The 12,298-nt window shown below is 37.3% G+C and overlaps 4 protein-coding genes across 4 annotated transcripts; all 4 read right to left on the bottom strand.

The window, feature by feature from the left end:
- Positions 1–995, bottom strand: LOC128040396 (uncharacterized mitochondrial protein AtMg00810-like). Its single transcript, XM_052629125.1, has 3 exons — positions 826–995; positions 475–547; positions 1–393 (listed from the first exon to the last, which is right to left on the bottom strand). Exons 1-3 carry the CDS (start codon positions 993–995, stop codon positions 1–3), a joined length of 636 nt encoding a protein of 211 aa, XP_052485085.1.
- Positions 996–2,150: 1,155 nt separating this feature from the next.
- LOC105779116 (uncharacterized) lies at positions 2,151–3,216 on the bottom strand. Its single transcript, XM_012602865.1, has 3 exons — positions 3,171–3,216; positions 2,514–2,952; positions 2,151–2,403 (listed from the first exon to the last, which is right to left on the bottom strand). The coding sequence occupies exons 1-3, from the start codon at positions 3,214–3,216 to the stop codon at positions 2,151–2,153; spliced, it is 738 nt and encodes a 245-aa protein (XP_012458319.1).
- A 501-nt stretch (positions 3,217–3,717) lies between these two features.
- Positions 3,718–5,292, bottom strand: LOC105780681 (15-cis-phytoene desaturase, chloroplastic/chromoplastic). Its single transcript, XM_012605157.2, has one exon. It carries the CDS (start codon positions 5,245–5,247, stop codon positions 3,805–3,807), a length of 1,443 nt encoding a protein of 480 aa, XP_012460611.1. The 5' UTR covers positions 5,248–5,292; the 3' UTR covers positions 3,718–3,804.
- Positions 5,293–5,827: 535 nt separating this feature from the next.
- LOC105778808 (beta-xylosidase/alpha-L-arabinofuranosidase 2) lies at positions 5,828–11,476 on the bottom strand. The gene is made up of 6 exons (XM_012602569.2): positions 11,045–11,476; positions 10,684–10,974; positions 9,625–9,892; positions 9,106–9,456; positions 7,738–8,148; positions 5,828–6,564 (listed from the first exon to the last, which is right to left on the bottom strand). The coding sequence occupies exons 1-6, from the start codon at positions 11,474–11,476 to the stop codon at positions 5,987–5,989; spliced, it is 2,331 nt and encodes a 776-aa protein (XP_012458023.1). The 3' UTR covers positions 5,828–5,986.
- Between the last annotated feature and the right edge of the window lie 822 nt (positions 11,477–12,298).

The raw sequence follows: 12,298 nt of genomic DNA, 5'->3' as shown, positions 1-12,298 counted from the left end.
TCATTGTTTGCAAAGAACGTTAAAATCAATGGTGCCTTGCAAGTATCTGAGAATTCTTTTGGCAGCCAACAAATGCACTTCTTTCGGTTGCTCCATGTATCTACTTATAAGGCTGACGGCGTACATAATATCTGGCCTAGTGGCTGTTAGGTCCATCAAGCTCCCCACAATTTGTTTGTAATAAGTGCTATCAATCTTCTTTCCTCTCGGATCTTTCTCGAGTTTCATTCCCACCTCTGAAGGAGTGTTGGAACCGTTGCAATTCTTCATCCCAAATATGTCTAAAATCTCTTGGGCATATTTCTTTTGAGAAATAAAAGTCCCTGCTGCAACTTGTTTAACTTCTATGCCCAAAAAATAATGCATTAAACCAAGATCAGACATGTCAAATTCCTTCATCATGGACTCTTAAAATTTAAGAAGCAACCATTCATGATTTCCAGTAAAGATTAAATCATTGACATACAGACATACGATGATAATCTTTCCATCTTCAGCTTTTACATAAAGAGTATGCTCATGGGGACATTTCTTAAAACCAGCCTTTCTGAAATAAGTATCAATACGGCTGTATCAAGCTCTTGGTACTTGTTTCAGCTCATATAAAGTCTTTTTCAATTTGTACACTTGATGTTCACATCTATGTTTCACATAAGCAAGAGGTTGATCGATGAATACCTGTTCTTTCAAATCTCCATGCAAGAAGGCTGATTTTACATCCATTTGAAAAATTGGCCAAGAACTTATGCCGCTAAAGCCACCACTAATCTGACTGTATCAAGTTTGACTACCAGAGCAAATATTTCTTTATAGTCCACTCCATACTTTTGCTTGTGTCCTTTAGCCACCAAGCGTGCCTTATATTTGTCAATTTCTCCATTTTCTTTCAATTTTGTCTTATAGATCCATTTGACCCTAATTATCTGCTGACCACTTGGTAAGTCAACCAGCTCCCAAGTATTATTGCGTTCAATGGCTGTGATTTCATCATCCATAGCTTTCTACCACTTTGACTCCTTCACAGCTTTTTGGAATGAGATGAGATCACAATCTGAAAATAAGGCAAAGTGAGTTAAAAGATCTTCAGATTGATTAATCCATGTTACTTCATAGTCATCCATCCATGTTGGTCTCCTTTTGTTTCACTGAGATTGAAGTTCACCAACCAATTACTGATCTGAATTTTCATCAACAATTTGCTTATCTGAATGTACAACTTGTGGACTATTTAGGCAGCTTTCAATGGTAGCTCCAGGTTGGGAATCATCCTCCTTGCCAAAGTCTGTAAAGATTGTTCCAATCGAATTCTCTCCCCATAGCCAGAATTTCTCTTCATCGAACACCACGTCACGGCTGATAATAACTTTCTTTGTGTTAGGATTATAAAGCTTGTAGGCCTTTGATTGTTCACTAACACCAAGAAAGACACATGTTTCAGCTTTGTCTTCTAGCTTTGTTCTTTTTTTTTCTGAAATGTGAGCATAACAGATGCAACCAAAAATTCTTAAATGATCAACATTTGGTTGATGTCCGCTCCAAGCCTCATCTGGTTTCATGTTTTAAACAGCAAATGTTGGACTTCTATTCAAAACATGAATGCTCCATTATACTGCTTCAGGCCAGAACTCCTTTGGAATATTCGGATTGATGGGACCACATAGATCGGAATGAACCAACTCCAATCGTCGTTTGCCTCTTTGAGATTTTCCTATGGGAAAGCTATCACGTGCTTGTTTTCCAACAATACAATCTTCACAAATCTCAGCTGGAGGATCACATTTGGGAAGACCAGCCACCATCTTCTTTTGCTGCAAATTTTTGAGCCCTCCGAAATTCAGATGTCCATACCAGTAATACCACAACCAAGCTGGATTAGTCAATTTTGCAGTAAAACAACAATGACTAACCTTTTGGAGATATAAGGGAAACATTCTATTCTTTGTCATATTAACTCTAGCAATCAAGCCCACTTTTTCGTATTGAATTTTGCATTCTCTATTTTTAATGAGAACTTCATAACCCTTCTCTTGCAATTGGCCAATGTTCAGCAAATTGGTTCTTAAATCTAGAACAAATAGGACATCGGAAATTGTTTGAGTAGAATTCCCTTTAGCTTGAATAACGACATGCCCCTTTCCCATAACCGAGACCTAAGAGCAATCACCAAATTTCACCGTATCACGATAAGATTCATCAAGAGTGGAGAAGGCTGACTTGTCTTCACTCATATGATTGCTGCAACCAGTGTCTAAATACCACAAATCTTTGTTGGTTTCTTCTTTCGCAAGACAAACCATTAACAAATATATCTCCTCCTCCTTTTCAATTGCTTCTACAAAATCAGACTTTTCAACACGTATTTTATTTAAATTCGTGTAACATTCAGAATGGTAATACCCATACCTGTGACATCGAAAACATTCCACATTTGCCTTGTCTCTGTCTGCTGACTTTAGTTTTCTATCATTTGACCGATAACCTCGATTGTTTCTCCTTGAGTTTTCGTCACCGACTTTTTCATTGAAATTTCTACCCTTCCACTTGCCTTTGTCAACTCGAACATTTTGCGTGTTGGAAGTTGCTTTAAGGCCTGCTCCTCGTTGTCTTGTTGTATCAATTTTTGCTCATGAACCACTAAAGAATTCTGCAACTCATCAATGGAGAGAGTATCAAGATCCTTCGATTCTTCAATGGAGCAAATAATAAAATTGAATTTCGGTAGCATGGATCGAAGAATCTTCTCAACAATTGCAACGTCCTCAAGCTTGTCCTGATAAATCCGCATCTTGTTTGTAATCGCCATTGTTCTTGAGAAGTAATCTGAAACTGTCTCACCAGACTTCATGCGTAAAGTCTCAAATTCAACATGGAGAGCTTGAAGTTGTGCTCGCTTCGCCCTCACATTTCCTTGATCTTCTTTTTCATGGAGTTCCAAATTTCCTTTGAGGTGTCCTTTTGAAGGATTGGTTCCAAGATTAAGCGATCAATAGCGTGGAACAAATAATTTTTTGACTTCAAATCTCTCAACTTTAATGCATTCAGCTCCGTTCTTTCCGCATCTGTTAAAGGAGTTCCCGTTGCAGGTTCGGTAATTCCGCTATCAACAACCTACCAATACTCTTTCGATCTTAGAAAATTTTCCATCAGCATGCTCCAATGATCATAGTGACCATCAAACTGTGGAATTGTCGACTGCACAAAGTTGTCTGTAGCCATGTGTTGGCTTCTATTGCTGCTGCAAACTCTTACTCTCCCTCACGTGTTTCACTAAAAAATATCCTGGATCTGATACCACTGATAGAATTAATGAGCTGGAAACTTCGTTCTTTATTTCAGCAAAGCAATGCCTTATATAGGCAATTACATAAACAAAAAAAAAACTAAATAAAAAGGACGTGATTAACACCACTAAAAACAACTTCCTAGTTTATTGACAACTTAAACCACTACCTAAAGACTAGGAAAAATCATAACTGAAAAAATGACAAAAAAAAAAAAGAAATAGACAAACCAAAACTATAATTTTTGGGGGCTAACTAGATCAACTAAACTTTAATACCATTGTTGCACTCGCGCTACTCATAATTTGAGCATTCTATGGGCTATACTATTCAAGCGAAGAGAAACTCAATTGTGAAGTTGGTTAAGTATCAATCAAGCATCATGGAAACTGATCTTAACTGGTATTTCTAAGCTATAGTATTCAGGCTATAAATATTGGTAATAAATTATATTCAATTTCATATAATGAAGTAGTTCTCGCTAATGTTCATGAAAAAGAATTCGATATCTACAATGGTTTTCTTAAACCAGAGCCAATGCCCGGTCTTTTAACAAAGCTTCCACCGCTCTTCTACCTGAAACCAGAGCTCCATCAAAGGTAGCCGAAGTCATATAATCACCACACAAATACAAACCCGGTCCGATGTTGGGATTCTTCATCAAATCCGTAGGTGGTGATTGGTTCGGTTGTGCAAAACCGATTCTATATGTTCTTAAGTGCCGCCATGACTCGACTTTTGAAGCTCCGAACCAACCCGAAAGCTCCTTAATAACCTCAGCTCTTAGATCATCATCGGCGGTGTTCTCGTACAACCCAATCAACGATACCGACGCCAATGCTTTGTTCGAAGGGCCATATGATGGAGCTACATTTGTAGCGAAGAACATGTTGTTGATTATTCCTTTACCTGAACCGTTGAGAAACAGGACCGGGTCTTGAACCGGAACTTGATCCTGGTCCATTGAAAAATACAAACAAACCGTACTTCGGGCTGGTTTTTTTCTCTGACCCGGCGGCGGCGGCGGTTGTTTCTTTCCCGCCAAAATCTTGTCCACTGCCGGTTGTTCAACCGCCATTATTACCCCGAGTTCGCTCTTGAGGATTTCGCCGCTCTCTAATGTTACCGACGGTGAATTCGAGTCATCGGAATCAACGGAAACCACTTTGGTGTTCAACAGGAGTGAATCGGACGGCAGTTTTGCTGCCAATTGGTTTGGAATTTCGCCGATTCCTTTCGCCGGAAGAGTGTTGTCGCCGAGAGCGAGACATTTGAAGACGAAATCGAAGAGTCTCGAAGTAGTTTCAAGCTGTGGGTCGAAAAAAATCCCACCAAAAAAGGGTCTAAAAAACCTTCCGATCATCGAATCCGAAAAACCAATATTCTTCAACAATTGAATTGTCGAAACCTCGTCGGCGCTCATAATTTCCTCGTAGGAATTACTCAAAACCCGAACCCTCGTCAAAGCGATAAGCAGCTTATCAAGAACAGACCCAATGGGATTTCCAAGGGACAGAAGGGAATCCGAGAAATGACGCAAAGGATCAGCAACAGTATGGAATTTACCATCATAGTAAATCCTGGCACCGGAGTAAAACTTCCGGAGATTCAATTCATTGTAATTTAACAGCTTTTGAGCTTCCGGGTAAGCAGTGATGAAGATTTGGAAGCCACGGTCCAAGAGAAAACCATCGACGACATCGGTACGGACGCGACCACCAACACCATCGGAAGCTTCTAAGAGGAGGAAAGGGATGTTATCGGAGTTGAGACGGGTAGCAGCGGCGAGGCCAGCGAGGCCGGCTCCGATGACGATGACGGGAGCTGTCTTGATGACCGGCGGAGGCTTGGGGGCGAGTTGGGTGGTGGATGCATGGGGAATAGTGAAAAAACGGTGGCTGTGGGTGGATTTGGCGGTGGGAGAGAGGAAAGAGAAGCTTGAAGATGGCGGAAGAGTGAGAGGCATTGGATTTTTTTTGTTTTGGATTAGATGAGGAGGATGTTGGTGAATCTTTCAACTTTTCAAGGCCATCGCCTTATCCATTTCATATTTTGTATGGGTTAAAATAAGCTCTAAATACCTATACTCCTAATATAATTAAAATTTAGTCCTTGAATTTAATCTTTTTACTTTTTATATTTTAAAATTCAGGTTAAATTGTTAACATCATAACATTTTTTCTATTAAATTTGTTGACGTAACATTTTGACATGAGAAAAATATTTACTTAGTAGTCATGTAAGAAAAAATGACGTAATAAAGTTGAATTTAACATAAATAATTTAACTGTGTCAATGCAAAAGTACGTGGGTTCTTATGCGCTGAAGCGCATTATCCTCTTATTTATGAGTTGGGAAAGGTTACGGGTAATCCTAGGCATTGTGTCAAAAAGAATAAATATAACCAGAACCTATGATGAAATTGTTAAAAAAAATCATATTTCATATGTTGTAGCTAATCCAATTATTCATATAAAAACATATTTATATTTGATATTCACATTCAAATTTAGATAACATGCTATTATCTACCATACAAAAACATGAAAATCAACATTTCTTTTTCAGTTTTGGGTTTCAAATGTTGAACAATTGGCTATACATTAAAGAAAGAAAGAAAGCTGAGAAAATTGCTACTTATTTTAGGCCAAAAGAGAAAGAAAAAAAGAAGTGAGGGATTTGAAAAAAAAAAGAAATTTTCATCTTCAAATCCTCAAGCTCAATGTGTGTTTAAAGTTCCCCACATGCAACACATATTGTCCCAATGCAATCTTTCGCCTTCCAAGTTCATCAACTACACTCAAATCCTTGCAAACATCCACTTTAAATCTCATCAATGTCCCTGATTTCCCTTTCAAAGAAATTTTCTCGAACCCGATCAAATGTTTCCGAGGCGAGTTGTGCACCGATGGGGGAGTGACGAACAACAAAACCGAGTGGCTTCCCCCGTGCCTTGCCTTGTTTTGAACTCGCAAATGTATGTCAAACGTTACGCTTTTTTTACAAAGTTGTTCGACGGCCTCGACTGAGTTGCAGTCCAACGAGTGGCGACAAACGTGGTCGTCGTCCAAGGGGATGGATACAGTTTGAGGTGCTTTGACTATTTTATGGCTGAATTTGGAGTAGCTTAGCCCATGTCCAAATGAATAAATCGTTTCTCCAGTGTAGAATCTATAGGTTCTTCCCGGGTACCCCTTAGGGGGATCTGGTCTCATGTTCATGTTTGTCATTGGGACCTTATCAAGATATGATTGGGGATACCATGTCATTGGAAGCCTTCCACCTATACAGGGCAAGTCAAAAAAATTGTAAGGAGCGACATTATAAATTTTATATTTTTATGAGAGTTAAAATACAATCCATTATTTAATTTATTTTTTTTATTTTCAAAAAAATTAAATTGAAATTCTAACATATGCGGAGACAAACTATAATTTTACTATATACTTAACATTTTATGAATTTTAAGATTTAAAGCAGAAATTTCCCAGTTTAGGGGAGGGGCCAGTGCCTACCCCCTTCCTTTCACCCTAAACTTAGAAAGCTTATGTTACTTAAATTCAAATAAAGTGTTAAATACGAGTACATTTAATTTCTTCTCCCCTGCATTTAGAGGGTCACTAGATAGACATATATTTACAGTTGTATCATAGGTTGGATACAACTACTTCAAGTAAAATGAAAAGTCAAAGCAACAGAAATAAATTCATCCAAGAGTCTAATTACCTACTCAAATCTAAAAATTTGTCCAATATTTGGAAGGACTTGAAAAAGAAAATATCAAGTTCGAAAAATGAGTTTGAGAAAAAAAATTGAGTTTGACTCTAATATTCAATGTCTAAACCTGGTAACTTAGCCGTTTAAGATTTAAAGTTTAGAGTTAGTCATTTATAAATACAAATAAGTGAGGGGGAGGAGACTCCTCCAAGAGAAGTTTTTGAACTACCATTTGTCGGGCAGTTGGCTAAACCCCCAACAATGGTCACTATTGTCCCCAGGTGCTAGTCCAAGTGGTACTATATTCCCCTAAGTGGTGATCTATATGCCATAGGTCAAGGGTTCAAACCCTCTCCCTTCACGTCCCCTTGGTGGGTGGTCGTGTGCCCCATGTACAGTTTAATTCCTTAAGTGAACTAAGCCGCTCATGGCAATCTAGTTTTCAACGAAGGCAAGAGATTAAACCCCAAACAAGACTCGGGAACAATACCGAACATTGTTGGGGTCTAACCAACTACTCAGCAGACAACACTCTAAAGATTTCTCGCGAAAGAGTGGCACCTTTGACAAAGTTAAAATTTGAAAGCCGTATTTTACATCAAGTTAGGTTTGGATGAATATAAATGATGTTGATTCTAATACTATTAACGCATAATGTGTTTGACCTGAACCCAACCCGATGAAACATAACTCAATGAACACTGAAATTCTAGTTTTATACTGATGATAAATGACTTACTTGGATTATAATAACCAAAAATCACATCAGCAATGGCAGCTCCACCAGCTTCACCAGGGTAACCAACCCAAAGGATGCTTGTAACTTTGTCATTGTGTTTGGCAAACGATATATCAAAGCCTCCACCCGACATTATTACAAGAATCACAGGTCCCTTGGCAACCTTTGCAACTTCTTTTATGAGAAGTGGTTGCTGTCCCGGCAAACGAAGGTCAACTCTGTCGAAGCTTTCTCTTTCGAGGGATTGGTCAATGCCCATCACAAGCACGGTGGCGTCGGCTGTGGCGGCTAGTTTCTTCGCTTCCTTTACTTGGGCATTGCCACAAGTCACATTGGAGCAGCCAGGCAGATATTTTGTTGCCACTGAAGCTGTTAGACCCTGCAATGGTGTTGTATATTTGCATGGAATGCCTGCAAAAGGTTCCCCCATGATGCAAGTTAAATCATATTATTTGGAAAAGTTCAATTACTTTTTTTTATATAAAATAGACAAGTACATGATCCAAGCAATGATGCCAGGATTTAGGGTGAGCGTCATATATGAACCTATATTTGGCATGATACATGCGAGAAGTCAAAAAATTTTGAGAGGAAATTAAATTATATATTTTTACAATAGTTTATATTTTATCATTTTTAAATAATTAAATTGATTTTTTAATTATTTTTAGAAGGTTAAAGTGTAATTTTATTATTACTCATTTAAAATTTTGATAAATTATAAACAATTTAAATGAAAAAAAATTCTATTTTAAGGGGGACTAGGACACCTACCAACCCCCTGACTTCACCAGTGGCATGATATTTGAAAGATTATGCAGCTTATCACCTTAACCTCAATGCTAGCTTGATATTTGAAGGAGTTTAAAATTATTCAAGATTTGAGTTCAGTCTAACCCGTTTTTAATTTAATAATATATTTTTTATTTATATATGTAACTATTGAAAATTAAAAAATTTAATATTAAAAAATTACAAAACTAGTTCAACTGTCGTTTTTGTCCCAGTTTTCCTTTTCACCGATTTCGAGTTGTTCGTTTAGAGGTCAGTTCAACCCCTATGTCTGGACCGATATATCGGTTGGTTCTTAGTTCAACCAGTCCGATTCAAATAACACTACATGAAACCAAAGTTATTTGAACCGGACAGATTGGTTGGACAGAAAACTGATTGGGAGGCATTGAACAAATTGTCCCGAAAATCGAATCAAACCAGATCAATCGATAAAAAAATCGATTGAACAAACAGTTGAACTAAATTTTTAAATTTTTTTTTATGAATTTCTTAATAATTTCTTTAATCAAAGTGGATGTTAAAAATAAATAAAGAGTTTAATCAAGATAAATGGCGAATATGACGTTGGAGTACCTTCGTAATTTCCGATCATGGTTTTGGTGACATTGGCATTGGGTCCAATTACTGCCAAGGTTTTGATAGCAGCGGACGATAGAGGCAACGACCCAGCAGTGTTTTTGAGCAACACAATCCCTTGCCTCGCAGCATCACGAGCCAACTCCTGATTCTCTGCAGTACACACATCTTTCGGGCCAAGTTTACCGTAAGGTTGCTTTCGAGGATCACCGTCGAAGAACCCGAGTCTCATTAAAGTAGCAAAATTGTTAGTGATGGCATTATCGATGTCTGATTCTTTCAAAAGCCCTTTCTTCACTGCAGCTGCTGTGTGCTGGCCGAGGAATGATCCACAGTTGAGATCCAACCCTAGTAAACATCAATTCATTTAGCACTTAGCTAATGGACTATTCACCCAAAATTTTCATTCTTTTAAATAATCATTAAATAATTCAAACTGCGATAACCGAATCGGATTCAAGTCTTTTTCGAACTGATTTTGAATAGATGTTTCAGGTTCGAAGGAAAGAGACTGACCTGCCAAAATTGCTTTGGCAGCAGCTTGTTCAGGTGTCTTGGTATAGTGCTGGTCATCGAAGAACACTTCCACCGAGTCACAATCCGAAACTATGTACCCATTTAATTTCCATTGGCCTCGAATGACCCCAGCAAGAAGATGAGGGTCTGCACAAGTTGGCTTACCATTAACCTGATTGTAAGAACACATAACACTCGCCACATTCCCATCAATAACGCAGCTCTTGAATGGCGGATCAAATGTATCATCCATATCTTGTTGCGTTACCTAATCCATCCACAAATCAATCATGAGTTATCTGTTATGTCTACCTTAGTCTATGTATAGTATTAATATTATAGATATTTGTTAAAGTTTAAGTTTGAGTTTCGGTCGAGGTATAGTCCCAAAATTTTTTTCATGCTTAAACATTAATTCGGTTCAATTTCGATCTATTTTTAGAGTTGGTGTATTGAAAATATTAAAATATATTTTATATTTTCATAAGAATCATTTTTTTCAAGATGTTTAGATGTTGATGTATGTCATTGCAATTTTTTTAAATCGACACATATTAACATCCTAAATTCACTTCTAAATTGTTTTATTCCACTATTTGTGCATAGAATAATTAAATTTTAAAAATAATTTTATTAATTTACTCTTCCTTAAAAGAATATGTATCACTCATTTAACCTTGCATGTGGAATTTTCAAACTCCACTAACACAATATAGAAGAATTTTACTTAAAAGGTATTAAAGTATAATTACTCTATCCACTACCACCTGAGTAAAAGAGCTTCACAAAGGAATCTAAGATGCCGTCAAGTGTTTTTATTGTTTTATAATTGCACAACACTTTGAATACATATGACATCATCTTAGATTTGTTTGTAGAATTTTTTACTCTAATGATGAATAGGATAATAATAGTCATAAATTAAATAAATATTTTTTTATTATTTAACTTGAATTCGGGCTAAATCAGATTAAGATCAAATTTATATTGTTCAAATCCGACCCGGCCCAATTAATTTACCTATAAATCAAATTAAAACTTTGAACTTATAAACATTACCACAGCATTGAAATGGTAGCGGTCGACCCCTTTCCAGTTATCCAAATCATAGGCAGTGTAGTGTTTACAACATGCGGCCACCTTGAGTCGAGAAGGGTCGGCATTATCATCTGTTTGTTGCAAACCTTTGACATAACTTGAACCATATTTACTGCTCAGCAATGGGTCCTCTCCCGGTGTCTCTTGGCCCCTTCCCCACCTCGGGTCTCGGAATATGTTAACGTTGGGTGACCAAAATGTTAGCCCTGCCAACCCAACATTGTACATTGCTCGAGCCTCCGTCGAGACCACCTACAAAAAAAATGGGTTCAAAAACGTATAAACGATGCACGGTACGTCTTATTAAACATCAAAGTCATACCTTGCCAATGGCTTCGAAGAGAGAAGTGTTGAAGGAAGCCGCTGTCAAGATGACTTGAGGAAAGCTTGTCGCTCCCGGAACCAAGCTGCTAAAATTGGTGCCGGGACCGACGTTAGAGACCCCGTGAAGAGCCTCGGACCACCATTCGTATTTCGGTATCCCGAGCCGACTAATGTTCCCAGCACCATTCACTATGTTCAGAATTTTCTCCTGCAATGTGAGCCTTCGTACCAAGTCAGCCACCCTCGCGTCTCTCCCCAACGACGCGTTGCAAAAGCCGTAATGCACGACCTTCCGATCTTTCGTAGCATCGCAGGCGAAAACAGCCGGCGATACTTGCCCCACGACTCGAACCGAGATCAATGAAAAACAAATCAAAAAGCCAAGAATGAAAAACACCTTAGGTGCTCTGTTTTCAAAAACAGAGATCATTTTTGGCACAATTTTGCTTTTGATCCTCAAAAATAAAATAAAAAAAGTAAAAAGAACTAAAAGGAAACTTAAGCTTGGGAAAGGGTTTGTTTTACAATCTTTCTTTCACCATGAAAACTTGTTAAAAGCTTGGTGTAATTTTATTTTTGTAGAAGGAGAGTTGTTAAAATGAATACAACGTTGATGCTCTGTATTAGCCAGTGATGGGAAAATAGGTGAAGATTGTGTAATGATTATATAGTCTTTGCAAAGTTTGGGTTTTTTTGCAAAATCCAAAAAAGAAATCTTTTTTGCAAAGTTTATAGATTGTGATTTGTTAGTGTAAAAAATAAGAAAGAATGCAAAGTTGAATTTAAGGAAAAAGAAAGAAAATTAGTAGCTTTAATAGTATATCGCAAATCGAGATTTTGGGCTTGTTTTTCTGTCAATTCTGTAACTCACGTCAGGGATTTGGGGATGATATCTCGGCTTCCTTCTTTAGTTTTAGTTTTTCAGCCAAATGGATAAAAATGTTAATATTTGCAGTCAGTCCCTTCACTGTTGTAAAGTTTGATATTTAGTCCCTACGCTTGAATCCCTACTTTTTCGATCTAAAATTTAGGTTAAATTCTTCTATTAATCCATTTACTTTTCAAAAATTATGAATTTAGTCTTTATATTTTAATTTGATAATTTTTAGTCCTTGTATTTTTCTTTTTTTAAATTTTAGTTCTGACCTAAACAGTAGCAATTAAATTTGTTTGATTCAATTCAATTACTAGTCATGTACTATGCACACAATTGTAGATTTAGTCCATACTTTTTGAATTTCGAAATTTCAAT

This window comes from Gossypium raimondii, chromosome 4 (assembly GCF_025698545.1).
Source record: "Gossypium raimondii isolate GPD5lz chromosome 4, ASM2569854v1, whole genome shotgun sequence".
NCBI classification, from domain to species: domain Eukaryota; kingdom Viridiplantae; phylum Streptophyta; class Magnoliopsida; order Malvales; family Malvaceae; genus Gossypium; species Gossypium raimondii.
The sequence above is the reverse complement of the archived record's forward strand: the minus strand, read 5'-3'. Positions and strand labels throughout refer to the sequence as shown.

What these genes read in the sequence shown, in the direction of transcription:
- LOC105780681 (XM_012605157.2), bottom strand. Translation starts at nt 5,247, where the DNA reads ATGCCTCTCACTCTTCCGCCATCTTCAAGCTTCTCTTTCCTCTCTCCC.
- LOC105779116 (XM_012602865.1), bottom strand. Translation starts at nt 3,216, where the DNA reads ATGGCTACAGACAACTTTGTGCAGTCGACAATTCCACAGTTTGATG. An exon ending in GACAATTCCACAGTTTGATG is followed by an intron (nt 2,953 to 3,170) that starts GTCACTATGATC and finishes ATCCTTCAAAAG; the next exon opens with GACACCTCAAAGGAAATTTG. An exon ending in GTAGAAATTTCAATGAAAAA is followed by an intron (nt 2,404 to 2,513) that starts GTCGGTGACGAA and finishes TCGATGTCACAG; the next exon opens with GTATGGGTATTACCATTCTG.
- LOC105778808 (XM_012602569.2), bottom strand. Translation starts at nt 11,476, where the DNA reads ATGATCTCTGTTTTTGAAAACAGAGCACCTAAGGTGTTTTTCATTCTT. An exon ending in TCTTCGAAGCCATTGGCAAG is followed by an intron (nt 10,975 to 11,044) that starts GTATGACTTTGA and finishes TTTTTTTTGTAG; the next exon opens with GTGGTCTCGACGGAGGCTCG. An exon ending in CATGATCGGAAATTACGAAG is followed by an intron (nt 8,149 to 9,105) that starts GTACTCCAACGT and finishes AACCTTTTGCAG; the next exon opens with GCATTCCATGCAAATATACA.
- LOC128040396 (XM_052629125.1), bottom strand. Translation starts at nt 995, where the DNA reads ATGGATGATGAAATCACAGCCATTGAACGCAATAATACTTGGGAGCTG. An exon ending in GCTAAAGGACACAAGCAAAA is followed by an intron (nt 548 to 825) that starts GTATGGAGTGGA and finishes TACTTATTTCAG; the next exon opens with AAAGGCTGGTTTTAAGAAAT. An exon ending in AAGATGGAAAGATTATCATC is followed by an intron (nt 394 to 474) that starts GTATGTCTGTAT and finishes TCCATGATGAAG; the next exon opens with GAATTTGACATGTCTGATCT.